This window comes from Scophthalmus maximus, chromosome 10, assembly GCF_022379125.1.
Source record: "Scophthalmus maximus strain ysfricsl-2021 chromosome 10, ASM2237912v1, whole genome shotgun sequence".
Lineage (NCBI taxonomy): Eukaryota > Metazoa > Chordata > Actinopteri > Pleuronectiformes > Scophthalmidae > Scophthalmus > Scophthalmus maximus.
The window spans coordinates 15,838,306-15,864,766 of NC_061524.1; the positions used below are offsets into that span (position 1 = coordinate 15,838,306).

At 45.4% G+C, this 26,461-nt stretch overlaps 1 protein-coding gene across 2 annotated transcripts; it reads left to right on the forward strand.

Annotated features, from left to right (window-relative positions):
• The first annotated feature begins 201 nt into the window (after window positions 1-201).
• On the forward strand, window positions 202-26,354 carry LOC118283826 (serine/threonine-protein kinase MARK1-like). Of its 2 annotated transcripts, none has more exons than XM_035606210.2 (18): window positions 202-690; window positions 3,764-3,964; window positions 8,085-8,138; window positions 15,971-16,019; window positions 16,328-16,393; window positions 16,746-16,816; window positions 18,087-18,143; window positions 18,263-18,499; window positions 19,821-19,940; window positions 20,500-20,599; window positions 20,757-20,869; window positions 20,959-21,154; window positions 21,914-22,095; window positions 22,269-22,360; window positions 22,514-22,654; window positions 22,795-23,046; window positions 24,485-24,529; window positions 24,630-26,354. In XM_035606210.2, exons 1-18 carry the CDS (start codon window positions 640-642, stop codon window positions 24,973-24,975), a joined length of 2,373 nt encoding a protein of 790 aa, XP_035462103.1. In that variant the 5' UTR covers window positions 202-639; the 3' UTR covers window positions 24,976-26,354. The 2 variants fall into 2 exon arrangements, with proteins under 2 accessions (XP_035462103.1, XP_035462104.1); XM_035606211.2 differs by having other exon boundaries at window positions 207-690; window positions 20,959-21,112.
• Window positions 26,355-26,461: the final 107 nt, after the last annotated feature.

Here is a 26,461-nt window from a genome sequence, read left to right on the forward strand (position 1 = left end):
CAGCATGTGTGCTTAACTGTTTTCTGGTGACTTGAATAGTGAGCTATGAGGATGAGACAAAGGAAGTGTGTGTGTGAGTGAGTGAGAGAGAGAGAGAGAGAGAGAGAGAGAGAGAGTGAGAGAGAGAGAGAGAGAGAGAGAGAGAGAGAGAGAGATCCCTCCATCCTTCCTGGTGGGAGGTTTGAGATGCACTGCGCAGACCCGGCCGCTGCCGACGCATCTTCCTGGCCTGGCCCCCCCTCTTCCCTCCCTCTCCCCCCCTCTCCCTCTCTCTCTCTCTCTCTCTCTCTCTCTCTCTCACACACACACACAGACACACACACGCCGTCTCGCTCTCCTCCTCTGCTGTCTGTGCCACTGGCCTACCTGAGGAGAAGTGCACTAAAGCTAATCGGAGAATCTGGCGTGTCCGGCCGGGCCTTGTGGGCGCCATGCTGCGGTAGAGGGCCGCCGTCTGCGGTGTTCGCGGGGGATGTAGAGACGGACGGACGACCGGACGGAGGCACCGCTCCACCGCCGCACCACCCCACCCCACCCCCCTCCTCCTCTCCCCCCGCTCCCCGCTCCCCGCCGGACCGCGTCTGGCTCTGCTCTGCCCCGGCCCGCCGCATCGCCGAGCGGCCTGCGAGCCGACACAAGATGTCGACCAGAACGCCATTGCCCACGGTGAACGAGCGCGACACCGAGAACGTGAGTGCTGCGGGCTTTCTGTTTTCTTCTTCCTTCTTCTTGTTCCTCCAGGAATACCGGCGAGGCGACCGGACGTGGGAGCGGAACGAAAGCACCAACCGACCGGGGGGGGGGGGGGGGTATGGGCTTCTTCGTGTCTTTTCTTTTTAGCGCACTGTTCGGTTGCAGGTTTATGACAGCGCTTCTTTATTTTTTTTATTATTTTTTTTATGAGGGGTGGGCTTCACTTGTTTCACTGAGAGACTCGACCAATGGGGAAACTGTGTCTGCCCCCCCCCGCCGCCGACGGGGAGGGAGAGCACGATGGTGGCCGAGAATAGCCGAGCGTTGAGGTTGCCGCTCGCTCGTGTCTTGTCCCCCGGTTTCGTGCCACACAGTGCGGCCACAAGGCATCGCACTGCGTCAGCGTGCTCCGCTTTAACGGGAACACCGGTGTTCAGCGTTGACAATTAAAGGAGGGAAGGGGGGGGGGGGCGACGACGACGACAACAACACGTACAACCGAGGCTGGGTTGTGGTCCACACCGTCAATAATTAGGGGCGGGTGGGGGGAGGATGTTGCCCTACTTTTCAATGGCAACGTAGCATCGCAATGTGACATCCATCACCTATTGGGCCATCACCAACTGCACGCTCGGTGCTGAGGAGGAGGAGGAGGAGGGGGAAGAGGGGTTCTTCACCGTACTCTGACGAGACAGACGTATTTCTGACAAGAAAAGAAAAGAAAAGAATTGGGGGGGGGGGCAAAATAAATGGCGTTTAAGCCACGCGAGATTTCTCGTCCCTCTGTGTGAAGGAATGTTTATGAACGACCGCGACAAAGAGCCCTGCACGATATTAAAAATACCCCCCTCCCCCGAGTGAGTGAGTGAGTGAGTGTGTGTGTGTGTGTGTGTGTGTGTCTGTGTGTGTGTGTGAGTGAGTGAGTGAGTGAGTGTGTGTCTGTGTGTGTGTGTGTGTGTGTGTGTGTGAGAGTGTGTGTCTGTGTGTGTGTGTGTGTGTGTGTGTGTGTGTGAGAGTGTATGTCTGTGTGTGTGTGTGTGTGTGCGCTGACAGACTCAGACATATCTAGGCTCATCAGATTTTCTTTCTTCCTTTTCCTGGAAACAAGACGAGGCACAGAATAAAGCCCCCTTGTGTTTTAGTGTGTTTACAAGCACAACAATGGGGAATAAGGCCCACGGCGGTGTTTCACTCCGCACTGGTAAAATACTGCTTTTCTTTCTTTTACATATATATTTCTTTGTGTATGTATCTCATTAGAAATGTCATTTATATCCCAGCAAACGGTATATAAACTTGACAGTTAGTTTTGCATGATTGTGTCGGCCCTCTGATCGTTCCCGGCAGTGCATCCGCTGGGGGGGGGTACTGCTAATGTAACTGTCCTAACAGGCCGTTGAGCTATTGAAGCAGCGCCTCAGGAGCAGCACCAGCAGCAGCAGCAGCAGCAGCAGCAGCAGCAGCAGCAGCAGCAGCAGCAGCAGCAGCCGGCCTCGCCTGCCTCCGTTTGGCTCCAGCATGCACCCCCTGGGCCCACTAGCTGCTGAACTGCATTGCATAACAACTTATTACTCAGAGGGACAAGTGGCTTTTTTAGTGTAGGACAATAGGAGAAAGCTCTCCCCTGGCTTTTTTTCTTTGTGTGTGTGTGTGTGTGTGCGTGTGTGCGTGTGAGTGCGTGTGTGTGTGTTATTTTGAAGAAAATGCCTCGCCTCCCTGACGACACAGCGTCATTGATTGTGGATCGCCTCTCTCGATGTTCCTCGGTTCGTTTAGATATACCTCGAGTCAGGCCAAGTGTGTTGTGAACAGGCCGTCGTGACATATCATATCGAAAGTCGAAGAATCAGGAAGACCGTTTTAGTGTGGATATTTACGAGCTGCAAATATGAAAAAAAAAAAGACAAGTGCAGGCTCCACAGGTTGCTCTGCCGTGGAGGTCTGAAAGAGGGCTTTGGTGCAGTAGACACCAGGATGCTGACTTTGACTGGCATCTAGTCAAGATTTGCCCTTGCCCACCTCTCTCTCTCTCTCTCTCTCACCGGGGAGCGTTTGAATCCTGCGGTGTGTGTGGCTCTCCCTCTGTCGGGATGCGGGCTAGCCGAGGTGACGGCGTGCACCCTTGCTGGGTGTAGCGTTTCCCGGGTGAAACGGGAGCAGGGGAGCCTGGGTAACCAGACCAAGGCTTTATTCCCTGGCTGGGTGTGGTCAGGAGCTCAGGAGCGGAGGATCATGGGATCTCTGACCTGGACCGACATCAGCAGCTGGCGTAGAGGAGAGGAAACAGACAGCAGAGGCTTTTTGCCAGCGTTGTACTTACAGCAAGCTGTTACCAATTCACCTTCACTTGCCATATCAGAGGGATGCTTATTGTTATCAGCTGAGCCAGTTGTTATAACTCTTGACGTTTTCAAATCTTGTCTTGTGGCTTATAAGGTCTTAAGGTCAGGAGGGTAAGTTGTCACAAAAGAAGAGGGGTGTTTCCTGACGCTCTCCCACAAAGTTCTTTCAGCGGGCTTGCTTGCACTTCTGTGTGTATCTAGTTGTAAATATAGGAATATACGTTCAGACACACACACACACACACACACACACACACACACACACACACACACACACACACACACATACATATACACTTTTCACTGAGTGAATGGGTTCATCTCCGTTTGCACAGCAAATATCGCAGTTTTGGCTCACACACACTCAAACCTCCACTGCAGCACTCTGCTGCATTGTTTGCGTGTGTAGCAGCCAACGTAGCCAGAGGAGTTGTCCGTGTGGAGGTCCAGGGAGACGAAGCATTGGTGTGTGTGTGTGTGTGTGTGTGTGTGTGTGTGTGTGTGTGTGTGTGTGTGTGTGTGTGTGTGTGTGTGTGTGTGTGTGTGTGTGTGTGTGTGTGTGTGTGTGTGTGTGTGTGTGTGTGTGTGTGTGTGTGTGTGTGTGTGTGTGTGTGTGTGTGTGTGTGTGTGTGTGTGTGTGTGTGTGTGTGTGTGTGTGTGTGTAAATCAAAGCTCAAGTCGGGGAATAAGGATGTCGCTGATCTCCACTCGTTTTGGCTTTTCCGCAGCACTCATCGGTGGACGTCTTCGTTGAACCACCAGTGCCCCCCACCAAGTCTGCGAGTCGCCACAGTCTGCCGCGATGTCGCAACTCCTTCACCTCCACCGAGGAGCATCCCCACATAGGCAACTACCGCCTCCTCAAGACCATTGGGAAGGGGAACTTTGCCAAGGTGAAGCTGGCACGACACGTCCTGACTGGACGAGAGGTGAGACAAGTTTTTTTATTTACATTTTTTTATAAATCATCGTCCCGCCACACGTCAGCAATTCAGGCTGCAGCTTAGCGTTGCTCTCATCAGCAGTTGATATTCATAAAATCTTCTTGATTTAGCGATAGTGTGATTGGTTTATATAGTCGAAAAATAGCAAAGAAGTGTCCCACAGCCCACGTCAACAATTGCAGATGTTGAACTCGTGCAAGAAGACTAAGAATTATGTCAAATGTTCACATGTGAGTAGCTAAAATTTCTTAAGATCCTGTAAGTTGGCTAATTGATCCGGTGAGTAATGATTTCAGCTCTACGAACAATGCAATAAAACGAAAGACAAAAGCAGTTGAGAGTAATCCAAAGTGTACGAGCGATCAACTGTCATCTGCTCATCTCAACTCAAATTTGAGTTTCAATTTTATGCATCCAAACCATAGTGTAACAGAAAGATGGTAAGAAAACAGTTTTCATTTGCCTTATTTGCTTTCATTATTTCACAGAAAGACTCGTATGTCGTGTATTTTGTATACGCGACATTGACTTTCTCCGAGTGATATCCAGTTTTTGGCCTGTTCTGACTGTCTGAAGAATTTATTGATCTCCTGTCATGACGATATTGTCCTTGACCATGTTAGTCCTCTCAGTCAGGTCAGGCTAAGCTCTCTGTCACACACTCTCTCACACAGACACAGACAGTCATACACTGCTGACCTGTCCGGGTGATAGACGTGCTGCTTCGGTGTGTCTGTAATTAAATCTCCAGTTTCCCTACGGAAAAAACAGTGACCTCCTATCTGTTCACTGTCTTTCCCTCGGCACGGCCACGTGCCACGGCGCCCACTGATCAACCTCAAGTGTCCTCTCACGTCCGTGTGTTAGCCTCCTGCATCCTTTAAATTCTCAGAGTTAGATTATCTTCCTGTTTATGTCATAGAGTATTGGGGCGTAAATATTCACCAAGGTGACACCAGTAACGGTTTGATCCATTCTGCTCCCGTTAATGCTAATGCTAAACACTGGGTATGCAACCCACTGTTTGCCGAGAAGGTCATGCGCTCGCTCATGTTTGCCTGAGTGCCTTTGCTGGCTCATCAGAATGCAAAGACATGGAGCAGAGTTGAGACGGAGAACAGGTGGAAAGAACACAACCCACTGAAAACTGTTGTTATTTTAGCCTGGACCTGGCAAGTCTCTTAAGGCTGAAAACAACGTGTTTCGCTTTATTGCACATTTTTAAACATCAATAGGAGCAAAAAGGAAGTGAGACTGAGCGGCAGTCGCTTCTAGGTGACCGAGTTTATTTTACTCTATCTACTGAAGAGCGTGACTACGGGATGTGGACACACAACACACACACACAAATGCTCAGCTGCGCATTTGCCCTCGTATCCTACCCACTAGGGAGGGGCCATAGTATTATTATTTATCAATTTTAGTGTATCAATTTTCAGTGAAATCACATCACACATCAACCGACTAAAACGTTTTAGACATAAGATTATTTTGACTCCACTATGACAAAGATTGACCAGGCGGCGAATAAGACAAATGATCAAAAGGGGCATAGAATATATAGCAGAAATAAATATGTATGTCCAGTGGTACGAAAGTAAATGAACTTTATGTATTATGTGCATGAACTAATGCATATAGAATGTGTACAGTGTTTAGTTTGACAAATATATATCACAGTAAAAAGATATCATGTACAGTACATTATCTATATACTTACTAATATTGCAATATTTATTTCAAAATGTCACAACCCTTCTACCCTTCCTTTTCTCTGGATGTGACGCGATCATATTCATTAAAATAGTTCCCTTTGTACACAGACATCATGAGACAAAAGAAAAGCAGTTGAGAGGGAAATAAAAGTGCAGAGGAACATGTGAAGCACTTCAGCATAAATATGACGCTATGACTAAGTTTCCCCTCCAAGTTTTGCGTCTGAATATTCATGTGTGCATGTTTTTCAATATGTGCGCACGATCACGAGACCTGCATACGGTGATGAGCATATGGCCCACGTGTTACTAATGCGCTGAATAATTAACAGTGATGCACGTTGCCCTTCTGTCGGTGTGGGACTGAATTATTCACCCTGAAATCCATTCGGGAGAGATACACGCGTGCACACAAACACTCGCTTATGATGTGACGCCATCAATGCATTCGTACAGTGTATCTATCTGAGGTAATGTAATGAATATCTGTGACTCCTGTACAGAGAATAGTGGAAGTTGGAACAATAGTGACACATGAGGACAGCTCCAACACACACACACACACACACACACACACACACACACACACACACACACACACACACACACACACACACACACACACACACACACACACACACACACACACACACACACACACACACACACACACACACACACACACACACACACACACACACACACACACACACACACACACACACACACACACACACACACACACACACACACACACACACACACACAACCACCACCACCACCACCACTTGAATTTTGCTACACTGTTGTTCTTTTTACAGCCATTGGTGTTATTCTGGGGTTTAGCTTCCTGTCCCACCAACTTGTAGGTCTCGGGGATGAATAACCTGCAATCTTTCCACCATGACTCTGCATTTGCTTTCTGGTTTTCCCTTTTTCACAAGTTTTTTGGGACAAGAGCCAGAGTCTGCATCCACAAATGCATACTTATTAAGCTCTGACCTAATACAGTAGTGCTGTTATAATAAATTGTAATTAATACTTCCATCATAACTTTAATCGCCAAAGGTCAGGGTTTCAATCCCTGTCAGAATCTTGTATAACAGTTGAACGTAAAGAATGACACAAGAAAGGGCCAGCTTTATTAATCCAACAATGCAACATGTGTTTGAAATAGAGGACCTGCTTACAACTGGACAAAAAGAGAAAAAAACAAACATCTGTAAGTGCAATGGCTTTTAACACAGTCCAGAAAATGAAAAGAGAGAAACAAAAAGTTATTTTTGAAGCTATTACAGATCTGAGAGGTTGATGGAGAATGTGCGGAAGGAGCAACAAAGGTCTGATTTGAAGCGTTTTTGACCACCAGACTACTGTGATGCCCCAGACCACTTGTTTACAAGACATGGACATTTAATACTGGTTTATGCAAACAAGCTGATGAACCTGCGACCGGTGCCATCGTCATTGCTCTGATTTCCGTACAATGGTTAAAAAAAAGAAGTTTCTGTGGTTATTTGTCTTTGGTTTAGAGCACAAAGTCAGCCTGCTAGTGCTGGCGACATCTGTATTAATTCAGCCTTTTACAAGTGAAAGTGACGATTTAAAACTATTACGATTATTGTTAATTCATTTTGTGCGCCTACAAAATGGTCCTACGTTTTTTTTTTTCACAGCAATTGCATCATATAGTAAAAGTGCTCGTTGGTCACCTGTCAGCATAATGTAAGGGCTCGCTCACTGGTGAGTCTGCAGTATGGCTCCCCGCTAGTGGCTTTGTGAAAGCTGCTGAGCTCTCAGAAAGCGAGGGGAGCAGGTCTGTTTCAGCGGGCAGCACTTTGGGGGTGATTATTGAGATGGAGGGATCGGACTGTTGCCCAGCGAGATCTGCATATATAACAACATATACGTGTATATATATATATATATATATATATATACTGAAACTGGCTCGGCTGCCACACAGGGACAGTTTACTTTAGCCACTCTGTCTTTCTTTCCTGCAAATGTCTGTGGGTGCATTTACTTATCAAAGATTCACCATCATGAACGAATGCATATTTATAGCTGTGTTTTTTTCCCCCCTGTATCTGTTTTTTTTTAAATATCTGTGATCGAAAGCGTCATCTCATCATAAAAAAATTACCAAATAGAGGAGCTTTGAGGTGTGTTCAGACGATTCAAGAGTGACATGTTTTGACAAAAGCCGCTCCGCAGCAGAATAGCGAAATAATGAGGAGAGTTCATTTTAACGCAGGCTTTCTCACTGTACGACCAAAACACACGATTACAAAACCGGAATTAGTTTTGACATCTAACGTGCCTTTTATCTCTTTGTCTCCCCCCTCCCCTCCTTTTCTGTCTGCTGGCCTGTCTTTTCTCTATTCTAGGTGGCAGTGAAGATTATAGATAAAACCCAGCTGAATCCCACCAGTCTACAGAAGGTGAGTCAGAGTTTTCTGGCCACATGGTAACGTTAACGTCGTGGTCACAGTTACCGCTAGTCACTTGTGAGTTTTTTGACGCTCTGTTTCCTCACTCTTTGAACTCAGGATGTGCTGCTTTCCATAATGTATTCAGATGTTGTCAGGAGAGACCACAGGGCATGTTTAATCCCCCCCCCCCCACACTCTTGAATCTCAGTTGGTTTGTGGTTAGGAGCAGCTAAAAATACCCCCGCCTGGATATGTTTGTCACTTACCCTTTTCTAGCAGTCATAACCAATTACAACAAAGGCTTCGGGACTGTTTCCTGATCACTGAGTCCAAATCCAGCTCTTTATGCTGACAACACACAACCGCGCGCATTCCTTATGGTAGATTAGACGCCGTGTGAGGAAACAGTCACAGCCATAGTATGTTCCAGCGTTGCCTGCTGTAAATTCAATAATTAGGGATGGGACGATACTACTTTTTTGTGCTGATCCGATACCGATCCTTCAACCTAGAGTATCTGCCGATACCGATCCGATGCTAATCTGATACAATCTTTTTCCCACTCATAAAATAAAATATTAACAATGCATTGTTCAGGATGCACTTTGCTTAACCAAGCCATCTAAAACCTCATACTCAACTGTGAAACAAATAATCAACTCCCCTAAAGGAAGTACGGTATGTACAGCGACATGACTGAGTTATGGAATCCTGCTGTTGTATTTCTCACAAAACTTTTGTCAGAATGTTTTATGGTCAGCACCATTCAAACAAGCAAAAAACTAATTGAACTGTAAACTGTTAATTAAATAATAATAAATTAACATAAAAAATATGATGCCGGAATGTCGTTCAAGACTTAGTAGATATGTGAAGAAACATTTGTTTGGTATGTTTACTGTGATGTATGGGATCGGATATTGATCGACTATTGCCCCGATACCGATATGGAATATCGGATCCTTATCAAAAATAATGCCGGTGTGCTGCTGAATGACTCTTCATGGTCATGAAATTATCTTAGCCTTGCTCACCACTGCTGCTCTTTTTAGTTGATGTCTTTACATGTCTCCTGGCCTCTGTCTCACTGTAAGACACCACAGTGAGAAAATATTGCTGCTGCAAGCGTCTCAATATGCAAATTATGACGATCAACTTTTTAAAAGAGTCTGCCGTCCAGCATTGGTCGGAATAAGGATGAGATGTAATCAATAAGTGCTACTGGAAGAAATTTGTTCTAGGCTAATAAGAGTATAATTGCATGTGAGCCCAAATTTGGTTATTTTGAAAAAAAATCTCCTTGTAGATCTTTGAAACAACATTTTTTTTCCCCCAGGGTATTTCTTGCTTGATTTTGTTCCTGACATTGTTCTCAATGAGCAAAGCACATCTGTAATCGACTCGCATCCCAATGGGATCTGACTGCAGTTCTTCAGCCAATCAGTGTGAAGATGCTGTGAGAATTTCAAGCTCTCAGTTCCACACTCGTCTAATCTGACCGAGATAAATTTCATTGTGGGAGCTCTTTTGTTAAACGGCCTGTTGTGTGGTTCCTAATCTGCAAACACACACACACACACACACACACACACACACACTGGTGTAATGACCATTTTAGGAGTGTGTCTGTGTGTGTGTGTGTGTGTGATTCTGAATACAAACTGACTCTGACTTCACTGATTTTTGCTTTTGTGTAGGTCATGATAAGTTGGTTACATACCCGCTGGCTCAGGTTTTCCGCTGCGGAACGGCTCATGTGAGCCTGCCGACCAATCAGGATCTCTCTGATCAATTATTCAGTGAGCCTTTCAGAAGTCAGTTGCAGTGGGGCCGAGAGGGTCAATATGTCGAGGTCTTACAGTTTTTTATTGGAAAATGAGCCGTCACTGGTGCGATATCACACGTGATGATGTTTTTTGCGCCATGTGTGAAAACTGCCGTGTGTTTGTGTATCTGCAAGCTTAGAGGTGCTTGTGTCTCAGTGTGGAGCTTCTACGTAGGTGTAGATTTTAATGTCCTCTGCTCCGTACTATAGATTGCTGTAATGGTATACAGAAGTGTCAGCTGCAATGCAGAAGCTCGTCTGATAATGCAGCAGCAGTCTCCTGGATCGAATCGATTATCTCATTGACTCAGAGTGTCCTATGCGATCCTTGTTGAACGCTCTACTATGGATGCAATAAAGGCAGCCTCCACCTTTTAATACAGTTTTTGCCTGGTTACTATTGTGACCTTGGATTTGCCAAAATAATATCTCGGGGAAATGATGTCAGTCACTGTTCCCGTAACGAGTTATTGTTCCAGAGCACAAGAAGGGAAACTGACCAGTCTAATTCAACAAATACATGTTGGAGATCTACAGGAGTACTACTTTTCCCCTCCAACTCTGTTCATTGAAATTCACAAATGATCAAAATAAATTTAAGAAAATCTAACATTAGTCTCCAGTAAGGTCAACAACATACTTATTTTTGGCATTTCAGTATTTTTGCTTTGGTTTTTAATTTCTTTGATTAGACATTCTTGGTGTCTATAATGAATAATAATGACACTTACCCTGGGCAGTTGGCAAGAAATGTTGTTGGATGTTGTATGTAAAATGAAAAAATAACATCCAGAATTTCAGTCTTTCCCCCCTTTAAACAGCCATGATTATGCAGTCACGTCAGTCATGCAACGCAACTCCTTGGACGTTAGAGTTATCACAGCGCAGGGTATGTTTTTTCATGGGTATGTAAAGCTGAGCAGGCTATTTCTAGAGGCAGATATAAACAAGAGACGGGCGTAATTATTGACTCAGTGACTCAGGCTTTTTACGTGCATGGAGAGCAGAGGTTAAGTGATTCTCTGGAGCATCTGAAAAGTGGACCTCGTTTCCGTCTCTTGCTCTGCTCTGGATTTGATTAAACATTTTGTACAGAGGAGGATAAACCAGGGGAGGTACTGATATTTCACTGTATACTGTTGTTTTTTTGTGTTCCTGTTTGTTAGTCTGAGTGGGTGAGCGAGGTCTGAGAGGTCTGATCTGGCCACATCACTCCGCTCACTGTTAACGGTTGCTCTTTCATGCAAGCCTGTCAAAAAGCCACTGATCGCTCTTTTTATGGTCTCAGAAGACCCGAGCTGTGGGCTCACCATCTGCCACTGGAGGCACCGCCAGCGCTGTTTGGCACATCCTATACAGCCACACACACACGCACACTTACATAAACTAGCATGACACATGCAGACATACGGGAGATCCTTTGGTTTATGCAGAAGACTCCAGCTGGCAAAAGTGTTGTTGTTTTTTTGTGTTTCACTCATAGTTTTGGCAATATTTCATATGCAGGTATTCATTGCTGTACCTGTGTGCAGCAGTCCATCCACTCACTTATCTCAGAGTAGGATTTAAAGTAGGGTTCATATGGCAGAGACAAAGACATGCAGTCCCATTCAGAATCCACCTTTTTTACATCAGCTTCCTTTCCTGGGCTTATCTTTGTCTGTCTGGTGTTTCCCTCGGATTATTTTATATAAAAGCGGTAAGTAGAGGCCAGGATGAGTCATGAGGTTGGAATGAAGCTCCGGTCTGTTCCTTTAGGGCCCATTGGCGCTCGCTGCCCTCGTGTGACTTTTTTTTGTGGGTTTTCAGTGTAACAGGAAATGAGGTCAGCTGAGCTTCCAAAGCACCTCCTTAGATCTGCCACAGGAAACGCATCACGAGTCATCTGTGGTCAGGGATGTTGACGTTGTCATGGTTTTACGGCATTTTAGCCCTAAAATAGGCCTCTCCGTTAATCCCCTCTTTCACTGTGCAAACGCCGCGCTGATCCCACTGTCCCACCGCTCGCCGTCTCCTCCTAATGTGCAAATAAGAGTTGTTGGTTGTTATTTTTTGCTCTTCAGTTCTTATACAAAAGAGATCATCAACAAAAAACTGAGGGTGATATGATCGCCTTGTCAGAATAGCTGCTGTGGATGTGCAGTTTCAGACAAAATCATATCTTGCGATGTTGGAATGCAAGAGCCACTCACATTTGGAAAATGTGTTTGACTTTTGACGCAAAACACGCTGCAGGCTGTGAAGGGACGTAAGCAACAAGACAGAAACACTGACAGAGGAGAAAAGGAAAAGCCAAACCAAATTATTACCACAGATCTAACCTGAAGTCTCCAACGGCATGATGTGTTCTGGTTTTTCAGTTAGTCAGAACAACATACTGTACCCCGTCTCTGGTTGTGTACAGTACTTTGTGCCCGTTGTAAAAAGCCCACCGTGGGGGTCAAGCTCTCTTAATGTCTGTTGTTTGTGTCTGTCTTGCGCCCGCCACTCCGCATTAGCCAGCGAAACGCTGCCGAGCCCATGGGCGAGAGGAGCTTTGGTCTCGTTCATATGAGCGGAATGTAATTAGACAGACGGCACTGTTGTCCGAGGTGAATCATAATGCAAATCAAACGTCGAGGCCGTGAAGTTATGTGTGGTTAACGGATGGTTTGTCATTGCTGCCATGACTTTGATTGAAAGTGATTTTTTGCCAAAAGTGTCTTTTGGGCTGTCTGGATAAGTCTGCTGCTGACTGAGTCGTCCCTCGGTGTGTGGTGGTCGATGAATAACAGACGGTACACCTTTGCAGATGCACAGAGAGAGATATGGCCATGTGATGAGATGGGCCTTTTCCTGTCCGGTTTATTTCCAGCACCTCAGGAGTCGAGGGCAGGAGAGGACGGAGCGTCCGAATGTCACCGACACTTTCAATCCCTCTTCTTTGGCTGTTTGTTTGTCCTTTTATGTCCCACAGTCTCTCCACAACGAAACAGCAAGCAGGGCTTATTTACTGATACTTGGTTTTGAGGTACAGTGTGTGTGCGCGTTAAAACACTCACGCACACACACACACTCACTCACTCACTCACCCGTTTGAGGGATGAAGGCTTCCAGGCTACTCATCCTATCAATAATCTCAGTGTTGGCCGAGCAGCTGTGCTGCTGTGACTGAAATAGTCCAGCCAGTTCCTGTAAGTGCTCCCAGACTGATATGTGCTGCTCTGCTCCTTCTGCATGGGGACTCTAGCTGTAATTAAGGCTAGTTTGGGAGTCTGGGCGCCCCTGGGTTGGTGGAACTAGGTCACTGGCACAGACTGCTGAGACCCGGGCACATCGCAAACGCCGTGTTTTCACGTGTGTGTGATACACATTTTGTATTTTTTCAGCTATTCTTCTAATTCATTTTGTCAATCATTATCATTTCCTCTCCAGAATGTTCACCTTGTCCAGGACCACCTTAAAAGCGGCTTCGTGCCACACTGAATCCCCTTTGTGCCGGTCGATGTCATTGATATTTATACGACTGGATCAAATACACCCTAAGTCATTATCCCTTGTCATTTCTCCACGGTGGCTACATCACTATTGAGCTAGTATTGACAGTCACTGTGTTTGTTGTTGTCCGTTTTCCACCTCCCTTCTCAGATTTGTTCTAATTTTTGTTTCCAAGTGGCCGCATGCGTGCTTCCCATGTGAGGGGCTTTAGGGCAATGACGCAAACGAGAGAGAGGGAGAGAGAGAGAGGGAGAGAGAGAGAGGGAGAGGGAGAGGGAGGGAGAGAGGGAGAGAGAGAGAGAGAGAGAGAGAGGGAGAGAGAGAGAGTGTCCATCACTCATTCAGAATCAGAATAATAAAGAATTCCTGTCTCGATAGATGCGTCACACGCGTGGATGGATGCACATTTGAGGCTGTGACTTCTGCGTGGTTATTCTTGGGCACTGCAGGACGCGTACTGATGATTGTTTCAGTGTGTTTCCATCGCTAATTGACTGTGTTACCATGGGGGGAACCTCTCAGGCCAAAATAGCAGCTGATGAATATGGAGCAGGGTTTGTTTTTTTTTGCCACACAGGGAGAGCTTGGAGACAAAGACTCTGTCCTATAACAAATCAAAAGGATTAAGTCTGCGGGCACAGCACAGCTATTACTTTAAAATCTCCGATGTAAAATAGACACATGCATTGCTTTAATAACAGAAAATATGTATTTGAGTGTTACAGCAGAAAAATCACATGTATTGAACTATTACAAAGTCTGAGTGAGGAAAATTAGCAGTTGTGCACTTCTTTAAACTATAACATAGTATTTGATTATTTAAACTATGAAAGTATTCTGTTTGTACCAAGAATATTTTCCCCTTGAACCTATTTGCGTTTGAGGTTAGTTACAATGGTAAATTTCACTCCTATCGCACTTCTATTTTTTCTTACCATGTCCACAAATACCACTAAAAGACCCCCAAAATGCTAACGCTACTATGTAAGTTATTTTCTCAATACTTCCCAACGGCCCGTGGCCCTCAACTCCAAACATATCGGACACACTAACATGAGTAAAGTGCATGTTTTTAATAGTGTTAATACACACGCCGTGTGATGGTGTATGTGGGAACAACAGTGCTCATGCTCTATGGCCCAGAGGAATAATCAATTAACACCTTGATTATAGAGTTGTCCCATTGTTGTCTGTGTAGCCTTACGCTTGCTCATTTTATGGGATGTTTTGGGGGACTGTAAGACAAATATGACAATAACAGGTCATATTCTTTAAGCCTGATACTCCCTAATGCCCTGTGTGCGCGTGCGGGGGCTAATGGCATGAGAGGTGTCAAAAGGAACGAAAAGTGGAGGCAGTCGAGCAAGTAGAGACAGGGAACAGAGGAAAAGAATGAGAGTGAGAGATTGTACCTGCATGTTGTTGAACCAGACTGTAGCCGAGGACCCACAGAGTCGGGCCTGCTCACACTGGTGTAATGCCTGTGTTTGATGACCTAGAAACACGGACTGTTCCAGCACTTATATAAGACTCAAACGGACCATTAGAAGCTTTGTACGAACACAGTGGTATACACAAATGCATACACACCGCCGTCGAGTCCAATCTCATTCTCTTTAATTTGACATGTTCGGTAACGACGGGTAGAGCAATTGTCACATTTAAAATAGACCGGAGATGAAAGCATCGCTCATGAACTTGTGGCTCCATCAAAGTGTTCAGCAGAATGGCTGAAAAAAAAATACCCGTGTCCTGTCTCCGGTAGCGGCGGATGCTGAAATCCCAGTCGAGTGAGTGTTGAAATGTAACACTCAAACGCACCCTCAGCACAGCGAGACTGGGAATCGGCAGAAGGTAAATGATTCAACAGCACCTCTGAGTGGCTGCAGGAGTTCGTCTGACATAAACAAGTCACACTTAGACTGGGGGAGACGCGCATTTAATGTGATTATAACGTCTGAATGCTCCACTCTCTGACTTGCTCTCAACCGTTATGCGCGGTGCTCAGAGGAATTTGACCAGAGTTAGGGATTTTCCTTTTAGTGGTTTCTCCCAAGGCTGAATATAAACTTTTTTCTATCTGCAGGAGGCGGACTCTTATCGAATGAAACCTTCCGAAGGAGCTCGAACTCTGCTGGAATTTTCCGTTTATCTAGAACTGCAGCACAAAGGCATCAATATGATTTTGCTGTGTTGGTTTTTTTTTGCACGTCCATATTAAGATGATTATATTAGGCAGCAAAGTGTAGGTATTTGTAATACTACCACTGCAGTGGCTCCCTGTTGTCTGGCTACTTGGAGTTGTAATTCTGCTCCTTCCCTGTGTCGGGCAGGGTTCAGTGTGACCCTTTTCACTGCATCAGTCATATTGCTTTACACACAGTACAGTTGTCCGGTGATCCTCAGGTCCGTGTCTGCATGGAATAATCCAGTATCAGATATACGTATACACATTTGGAGTTTATCGTTTATTGGTCAGTTAATAACTAATCGGGGCTTTCACACAGCTGGCATTTAATGTCCCTCTGTGTCTCGACAGCTCTTCAGGGAAGTCCGAATAATGAAGATACTGAATCATCCAAATATAGGTAAGTTCAAACTGAAACCTGCCGCTGCACGGCGACAGCCGAGGAGCTGCTGCACCCACATCCAGCACCCACTGCCATTATGGCAGTGCATGCTTCAAAGAACAATCAAAGATTGCTTTTAAATTAGATATACTCATCATCTTTTCAGAAGGATCCTATGATTTACTGTTCTCTGATTTGGATGCAATGAGGTTACTCTAACCAGACGAGTAAACTCCGCTAAGATTTGTTGAACCAATCCATTCTACTGTAAATAGCTCATTCACTTTATCCCTGCCTCATTTCCCTTTTCCAAATCTCCACTGCAGTGAAATTGTTCGAGGTGATCGAGACAGAGAAGACTCTTTATCTGGTTATGGAGTATGCCAGTGGTGGTGAGTGACACTTTAATGCATGTTCCCTAAATGTGTGACACTGAGTAGATATTTTATTTCTGCTTTTTTATTTCCACAATTAGAGCAATTTAATACTGTCAGAAGAAAAACAATGTGAGTACTGTGTAACACAAGGTCGTGTACAGTAAGTTGAAGCTGTCTCTAATGTAATGTTCGTTGCAGAAAATCTGGATCTTTACAAATCTGTTGCTCCATGTAAAATGTCATTAGGTAGACACACTTCACAGGGAGCACGGATACGTTTCTATGCTAAACCTCCTTGTGATAATAGCTACAGCCTGATGAGAATGAACTGCTTCATTTTTGTATGTTCCTTCCACGTCTACTCCAGGAGAGGTATTTGATTATCTCGTGGCTCATGGCAGGATGAAGGAGAAGGAGGCCAGGGCCAAGTTCCGACAGGTGAGTCATCAGCGTTGCAGCGCTCGCACCTCTGTCGTCATTCCGTTTAGCGTTTTCCAGTGGGGAGACTGCATGCACCAAGCTCAGGCTTCGTCACCAACTGCAGAGGAAAGATGGAGCGCAGATAGCTTGGCCTGAGAAAACGGGTTGAGAGCAACTTCCTCATAGATGCTTCTCTGACACCTAGTGGTAATGCGGAGGCAAAGAGGTATCTACAGCAGTTTAATGCATTTAATTTAATTTAAGCCTCTTTGGTGCTTTATTTATGCCCTAACAGACTTGGAACACTTGTCGCTTGTTTCTTTTCATTCAATAAAGCAAGATCTTGATAAACTAGTTCTTTTCACATCCACGCTCTTCAAAAATCCCTCACTGATGGTTTTTAGATGACTCAGAGGAACGGTGTGTGACACAGTGTGCGATTGTGTGTTACAGTACAAATAGCACAACATTTGGAAAGGTAAAAGTGTTCATGTGGGTGGCCTCTGTCAAAGAACAGTGTGTTTTCTCTTGGATTGATGCTGTCGCGATTCTGGCATATGTCAGTGAAATGTCCCCGTCAGCCACCAAAGCGACTGTTGAATGTTGATTTGCATGGGGGGAAAAATGCAGCTCATAAACCTCAGATGAAGATTACAGAAGCTTCTGATGATCAAATATTTTTCCCCTCTTCTGAACGCAAGTCCCTGTCCCACTTAACAAAGTTTTATGTTAGCAACAAAATTTGCTGAATTTAATGCTATTTACATTACATAAATTTTGCCAACGCTTTTTGTCCAAAGTGATTTACAATCATGGATTTTTGACTCATATCACAGTGAGGCAAAGGGCCCATTTTAGCCACGCCTTGACCTGGAATTGAACCTTCTGTACCAAAGTCAGCATTGAAGCCCACTAGGCTATACCAGATGAACACATTTCGAAAGCAGTCTTTCTATGTTCCGTTGGTTCAGCTTAAAAGAAAGAGCAGAGAAGTTTTGATACTTTTGATACTAACAGTTCATTTAAAATTTGTCAGGTTTTGGGATGTTTGTCGGACAAACCAATCAAATTGAAGACATCCCAGTGAACTTTTTCGCCGTTTACTTTACTTCTTTTAATAAGGAATTCAAATTAAGTAATTGTTAGTTTCAGTCCTGCTGTGCTCTTTGTGTCCATGTTTTCACATCATTTATACATCTTATTCATCATATTCACATGTAACATGTTTAACTACTGTGGTGACGGTTTTCTTTCCTAATCTTATGATGTGTGTGTGTGTCTGTTTCAGATTGTGTCTGCAGTGCAGTACTGTCACCAGAGGAGGATAGTACACAGGGATCTGAAGGTGAGCATCTAAACTCATACTAAACTCTCTGATATCTGATCTCTTCCGAAGTATCCATAGCGAAAAAGCCTCTATCTTAATAATTGTTTGGCGATTTGCCTCCCCTCTACCCACCTTAGGCAGAGAACCTTTTGTTGGACGCAGACATGAACATCAAGATAGCTGACTTTGGCTTTAGCAACGAGTTCACCGTGGGCAGTAAGCTGGACACGTTCTGTGGCTCCCCGCCGTACGCTGCTCCAGAACTGTTCCAGGGAAAGAAGTACGATGGCCCAGAGGTGGATGTCTGGAGCCTCGGGGTCATCCTCTACACACTGGTCAGCGGATCACTGCCTTTTGACGGCCAGAACCTAAAGGTGTGCACTGGTTCTAGGATGTGTAATATGAATAGAGTTTTCTTAGAAGTCTTGCTCAAGTTGTTTATGTAGAACTTTGATGCTGTAGCTTCTTATTAGCCAGTCTTTCCCATGATTAAAGCAGTTCGCACGTCATCGCTTTACAGTTGGTCGTTTTCAGGGCTTAATTGAAGAGCGTTTTTTGGGGGGGGGATTAAATTGAAGACTTACGTGATCTTTCCTTGACATAGTCTGAAAAAAAACACCTTTCCATCAGAAAATCTAACAATAATCACCTCTTTCTGCAAGAATTGGCCAGGTGTGCAGAGGTGGGAAAGTACACAGGGTTTACATTTCTTTTTTTTCTCCTTCACACAACTAGAGCTGTAATTTTTTACATTTGTACAACTGAGCGAACCACCACAAATGCCTCTTGGGAGAGACTGTCTGTTTTTTACACGATTCATCGCACCTCGTTTCAATCTGTAATAGACTTTCCTGCTTTGCCTTTTGACTGTTGCTCAGATCAGGTATAAACAGTTTGTAGACATTTTCAGAGGACACGTTGCACATCCAAGCCCATTCGAAACTCACTGAGCCCTTTAATAAGTTTTCCATAAGAAGGTATGATACCACACATTTGCAGGGGGGTTGGGTGACCAGTAGCAATACGTGCATACATCAGAATACATGGATATATCAGTTAGAGACCAAATTCATATAAACAAATGAAAAGGAAAGGGATGCAGTTTGGTATTTTAACCCAGTTTCCTATAAGTCAGTTAGGATGTCTACATGCATCATCCCAAAACTGGGTTACTTGAATGGCCAAATTTAGAGTGGAATTTCCTGTGTCTTGTCAGTTGGAACGAGACTTTGTAGAGATTAATCCGCCTTTATTTAATAATGCAGCAGCTTTGGGGGGAAAAAAAGAGAGAAAGTCTTGAAGCTGCAGTGAATGCAGTGGGTCAAGAAAAGGGGAAATATTCTTCGGTAACTTGCTATGTATGTTTATAGCCAATCAGCCGATTGTGCCATTTCCTCTCAATTCTACACAGCTTTGTAAGCACGTTTCAGCACATTGTTTTGGTTTTATTGCTCACAAACTTTTGTTTTCAGCTACGGTTGGCAGCTGGTTTTTTTGCCAAAAGGCTCCTTTAAAGCCCCTATACTCTGCAGTCATTGCTAGTGAATATTATAAAGCATTTAGCAGCTAAAAAGCCGAATATTTCCCTCAGGATTTTACGTGAACCAAAAAATGGAGCTAGACAATATTGTGGTCATTGAACTCGCTTTTGTTGCAGTTTCTTGTCGCTAATTTTCATTTTGGTTTGGTGTACAGGAGCTGAGGGAGAGGGTCCTGCGGGGAAAGTACCGCATTCCTTTCTACATGTCCACAGACTGTGAAAACCTGCTGAAGAAGCTACTCGTCCTCAACCCCGTCAAACGAGGCAGTTTGGAGGTATTTCCCGCATTTGCACTGTTGCATCGTCACAGTTTGTTTGGACAGGCGTGCAGTCGAACAGAAAGTCCTAATGATTTGGAACGTATATTGCCGTGCGTCGTCTGAAAGCACGTAATTGTTGCACACTCCTGTTTACGGGCCTGTCCGATTGAGATTAGGAAACATTATTCATCTTTATTTAAAACAATCAGAAAGACTCAAACTAATTGAATTTGCTCAAGGTTTGTTAGAAATAAAACTAAACTTGTAATGTTGGATGTTTCTTCTTTGCAAACCATATATTCACTAGTTGTCAGTTGAATTCGCTGTGGATATCTGTCCAGAGTCGATAACTCTGCCGCACTGAGAACCAGGCTGAAGTTCAATAGTAAAGATTTCTCCACCAATAATAACAATTGATCTCACTGTTGTTTAGCCACAGCCGAACATGCGATCAACAAGGTCTACGCAGTTCCACCAAGTCATCCATTTCTCAATCGTCATATTGTATAATTAACTGATGTCAGTCATGATTAATTATTATTTATGATGTATAATTGTCTTGTTTCTTTGTTAGCAAATCATGAAAGACCATTGGATGAATGTGGGTCATGAGGAGGAGGAGCTAAAGCCTCACATCGAGCCGGAGGCAGACTTCAGTGATTCATCCCGAATAGGTGTGTGTGTGTGTGTGTGTGTTGTGAGTGTGTCTGTATGAGTTTGTGTGTGTGTGTGTGTGTGTGTGTGTTTTGTGTGTTTGTGGATGTTGAATGTCACGCTTCATGTCATTTCCACGACCCTGTGTTATTCATGTTGACTTCTGTCCGCCATCAGAGCTCATGGTGACGATGGGTTTCCCTAAAGATGAGATCACAGAGTCTCTACAGGGCCAGAAGTACGATGAGGTCATGGCCACCTACCTGCTGTTGGGCAGAAAAGCTCCAGAGGTCAGTTGGTTTACTTGCATCACCTCAACATCATCGCCATCAGTCAACGCACTGACCGCAGGCCCCTTCCTGTGTCTCTTATTTTTCAGTTTGAGGGAAGTGAGCCTCTGACCAACAGTGTCCTGGGCCAGCGGCAGCGACCGACCAGTGACATTAACAATGGCTCCAGCGTTTCCCCCGCCCATCCCAAGGTCACGCGCAGCATCTCGGCCAATCAGAAGCAGCGCCGCTACAGCGATCATGGTGGGGATGATGATGGTGGTGGTGGTGTCGTAGAGAAGCCAAGTAAAGTAACCTCATCTCTCCCAGCTCTGAGAGGGCTGCGTGATGTGTAGGGGGAAGTTGCTTTCACATCCACCCTGCTGATGTGCCTCTGAGCAAAGCACTAGTGCATGTTGTGATCCACTGCCGCTGAATAAATCTGATTAACCTTTAAAAAATATTTTAAGCGTGGGAATGATAAATTAATAAAAAAATAAAGCACATTTTACTCCTTGTGTTCATAGATTACATTTTTGCCTCGACTGTTGCGATGGACAAAAAGCACACATCCGCCCGACGTTAACTAACTAGTTTGTTTGCGTATCGTGGTTTAATTTTCACAAACAGAACATTTAAACGTGCAAGTCAGTGACTCAACCTGACCACTGCACCGGTTGTGAAGCAGCTTCCCTCTATTGTCATGTGGGGCCGTTGTGTCTGCCGCCATCTGCTGGCTGGCTGCTTCTCCTGCAGCTCCCTCAGGAACAGCACCTCAAAGCATGAGGAGGGAACAGCTTTGCCTTGTACCCGCTCACCTTGGCTTTCTGTAGCTGTACAACTTACGAAACAAATTTGTTGTTGCGTGTATTGAGTGTAAATATCTGACAGTCTGGATGATGTGTAAATCCTGGCTGTGAGTGGCCCCGAGTGTTGTAACAAAGACAGTGTCCTCATCTTTTCTTTGTTTCTTCATTCTAGAAATGGCGTCCGATCTGTTGAAGGTGTAGTGTATGTAAACCTGTTCCCTGTGTGTGTGTGTGTGTGTGTGTGTGTCTCTCCCAGTGGGTCCGGCCGTGCCCCCGGCAGTGTCGTACACGAAGCGTGGCCAGGCCCTGAGTGTGGAGAGTGACCACAGGGAGGAGTGGGACGGAGCACGCCGGCTTGAGTTAAACACTTCAAAGGGAGACGTCCCTGCTTCACCCCTGGGGGTGCAGGAGAGGAAGAAAACCACAAGTGCTGTGGGGGTAAGAAAGTAGAGGACACATGAAAAAAAATACACATTCTCACATAACTTACGTGGCTGGGTCCAAAGATGTGGAAAAAAATAATGTTAAAGAAAAAGTAGAGATAACAGCTTTACATTTTTGTCCCTCATCCTATTATTGTTGATTGAAAACATGTCTCACTTCGCAAATAGACCAACGGATCAATGACTCGCAGGAACACGTATGTGTGCGAACGATCCTCCACCGATCGCTACTCCGCTATTCCCAACGGCAAAGACAGCAGGTGAGTACAAACACAGTCACGCTCACCTGTAGGGTGAGATTTGGCTCTCCGTGTTGTCCGAGTTATTCTTTCTGTATCATGTTCTCGTGTACAACTTTTCAGTGAAATGTTTCCTACCTCACGTGCAAACGCTCTCTGCCCCTCGGTCCTCAGTTTAACTGAGGTGTCGGGTAGCACCCAATCGACTGCAGTCAGCTCCGCACGACCTCGTCACACCAAGTCCATGTCATCGTCGGGGCATCCTTCGAAGAGCACACTGCCCCCCATCGATGATAACACAGAGCTGAAAGCCAGGTGAGCAGCCTGATCTTGTCACAACAAATTCTAAAAGAGCGTGAAAAGGAGCTGAAAGTATGAATTACACTTGGCGAACATGAGATGCACTATATTTTGTGACATGTGTTCTCTCCTTTCATTTTCCTATACATTCACAGCTCCTCTCCGCGGGGTCCCTCCACGTCTCCGTCTGCACACAGTATTAGCACCCCCGAGAAGAACCGCTTCCCCCGCGGCACCACCAGTCGCAGCACCTTCCATGGAGCTCAGCTCAGGGACCGGCGCAGCGCTACCTACAACGGCCCCCCCGCCTCACCCACGCTATCCCATGACACGGGGGCTCTCGCTCAGCAACGCAGGGGCACCTCCACTGGAATCATCGGCAAGATCACCTCCAAGTTTGTCCGCAGGTCAGTGAGGACAAAAGACCGCACGGATGATACACTAGGTCACAGCACAACACTCCTTGCACCAGACAGTTCAGGTGTTCAGGTTCACTTTGGCGTGTGGAAGTTGCAAACCGTTGGTACATTCTGTCAAGCCTTCCCTGAAAAAAAAAAACAGGAATAAGAAGCCAAAGTGTGAGATTGTCAAACGGATGGTTCCGTTCTGAAGGAATTATTCTTTTCCTTTGTGGATGCTGTTTAATGTCTCTGAATTATGTCGGATGGTGATGTTGGCCACTGATCTTTAATTACTATACGCACTGAATGTCAGTGGGATCAGGTCCAAAAATTTTAATTGGGGAAATGCCAGTTTAGACTTCTTCAAAGATGACTTCTAACAGTTGACCTTTTTCACTGTATGACATCAGTTTTCATTTTCAAGTGCACAGGTAGACTATCCAATATCATCCATGGATGTGTCTGTCACTGGTTAAGCTTAAAAAAAATATAAAAATTCCCCCAAAACCAAACTATCTAGGAGAGATTTAAGGATGACTTGGTGCAAAATGTGTTCTGATGACTTTTTCTGCTCGCATTCTGTAGAGCTTATTATAGCTGCACACCGTTGCCCTGTCCTGTCCATATGACGAGCAAAGGGCAGAACCTCCTTACCCATACACCAGTTAGCTCCTAGTGTAACTTAGACGCTGGCCCATCTGGGAGAGGCTCACAGCTTTCTCTCCTTTTCTCTCTGCATAGAGCTCTGTCTTTCAGGTCCGCCTGGAGGTAGGAGAACACAACGCTTGCTGCACCTGTCCCCCCTCCCCCCTTGTCCAAAACCCCCCCAAGAAAACCAAACTATGTGCCCACTATGACCTTGGCCCATGTTCCCTCAACCCGTTACGTACTTGCCCACCACACCACATCCTAGCTTACTGACAACCCTTTGTTATGCCGTGTATTTCCCTCCCACGTGTCAACTGCCTCGAGAACAAGCCTCTCAGCTCACCAGCCTCTACTGTGCTAAGCCACAATATCTGCTCCTCAAGTTGCTGGCCTTCCTCTCCTTACCCCCCCACCCCCCTTCATGCTGCACCTAAGATAACATACTTGAGAGAAAAAGGCAAATTAAGCAGGCCAGATCAACGACCCACAGACACTTTTACACTCCTTACTGAACTGTGGGGATTAAGGAAAGGTGGAGTACAGTACACCGTAGGATGCACTTGGTTATGTGAAGGAGCCACGATAGTAACGTGCCTCGAAAAAAGGCACAGTCACCTCATTGTGTGCTGAACCCCCATACCCAGGAGTGTGGATTCTTTCCTGGCATGATGCCTGAAACACCCCTGTCTATGTCCAGTGATGATGACGCTGGTGTTGGTAGTGGCCGGGGGGGGGGGGGGGGGCTTGTGTTAACATCGGCTTGTGGGAGTAACAGTGTCTTCCTGGTTTATTTCAGGGTGCCCAGCGAGGGAGAGGCCAGCGCCAGGACAGAAACACCGAGGTGAGAATCTGATCGAGGGCGTCGACTTCAACGAAAGCCTGTAACCAACCTCTACCTCCCTCAATCTCTCTCTCTCTCTCTCTGTCTCATATCACTGTAGGAGTTTGTCCGGTGACACTAAAGAGGACGTCGGTCGGGACTCCAAGCCGCGCTCGCTGCGCTTCACCTGGAGCATGAAGACCACCTCCTCCATGGAGCCCGCCGAGATGATGAGGGAGATCCGGAAGGTCCTGGACGCCAACAGCTGCGACTACGAGCAGCGCGAGCGCTTCCTGCTCTTCTGTGTCCACGGCGACGCGCGCCAGGACAACCTGGTTCAGTGGGAGATGGAGGTGTGCAAGCTGCCCCGCCTCTCGCTCAACGGCGTGCGCTTCAAGCGGATATCGGGCACGTCCATCGCCTTCAAGAATATCGCCTGCAAAATCGCCAACGAGCTCAAACTGTGACGACAGACGCGGCTCCCGGTCAGTCTTTGGCGAGCTCCGGCCGCGGTATCGCCTCATCACTGGATTAGTGTTGACTCGCAGGACAAGAAACTCAGCACTGGAGGTCCTCGCGCACAGAATCAGGGTGGACTCGGCTGGTAACGTGCAATACTGGCCACGAATGTACTCTACAGGGTAGTGGGTCAGAGAGCTCTCGCAAGATTTAACCTCTGTGACGGAAAGATAGCAAAAAAAAAAACAGCTAAGCCCCCGCCCCCTTTTTATTTCTTCCGTCCGGCTCTCTCTCATCAGCCGCCGCTCCTCGTCATAGGACACATTCATGTTACCCATGCAGTATGCAACTGAAGATGGCCATCCTGCAATAAGGTTTTCAATCTCTTTTTCTAAACGCCTACTACGAGATCTGCTCTCCTCGCTGAATAACCATTCAAATTACTAAAAGCTAAAAAATAGCCGCTTTTACACCCGTGTTAAGTCAGCATATAGATCCGGCTGGAGCCCGTACTAAAACTATGTAAAAAGAGAATTGTACTGTATGCATAACATCTGCAGGTACTGTATTGTATATTGATTTTTGCGTTCTGTACAGAATTTTATTGTCAATACTGTCTTTTTTTCCATTGGATTTAAGTTCTTTCCTAATATAATTGATGTCTCTTAGAGCATTATCCTTTCAGCCTGTGAGTTTTTGTTTTTTTAAAGAGCCACCCATATGACAAGTGTTTTTAATTTTATTTAAAGAGCACTAAATTATTTTGTGGAATATTAAGGGACGCGTTCCCTTGCCTTTTATGTTGTATTTTATTTGCCTACAGAAAAAAACAAAACAACAAACACTAAGTTGCACCACATAGACTCGAGTAGTAACTTCAGTTAAACTGAAAATGTGTTCCCTTTATTTTATTTTATTTCTCCGCAGTAGGTCGGCGATTTCGGAGGTCCTGCTGCTATTGCACAAGTTTTCCAGGGTGGTGATGTGTATGAACATGAGATTATGCACCTGTATTTCTTTCATGTTAGTTTGGTAGTTCTCAATTACAAAAAAAATAAAAAAATGCAGGGTTTAAATTGGTCTACTTCAGAAAGGTAGAGGACGGGACAGCTTCATCCAAGGGGACAAAAGGCGCGCGGAGACGTGAAACGGTCGCCGCGGAAGAAGCGGATCGCCGCGCGGAGCCTTTCTAAAGAGCCTGATTTAATCCTGCCACCAGTGTGATTGTGCAGGTACTTGTGTATCTCCTCGCTTGTGGTTTTCTTAATTTTTTTTTTTTATTCAGCGGAATTTATTGTATTTATTCCATTACATCGTAATGTGCTGCTTTGTAGATTTGAGGCGTGCACTTTGTCGGAGAAAATAAAAAAGATTTTATTTGTTTGTATTTAAATTTTTATTTCATTTTTTCATGTCTGCGTGTGTCACTATTACCACAACTAACCTCGAGACCGCAGCGTCCCATGATGTAGATGTGTGATTTGAGGACCCGCG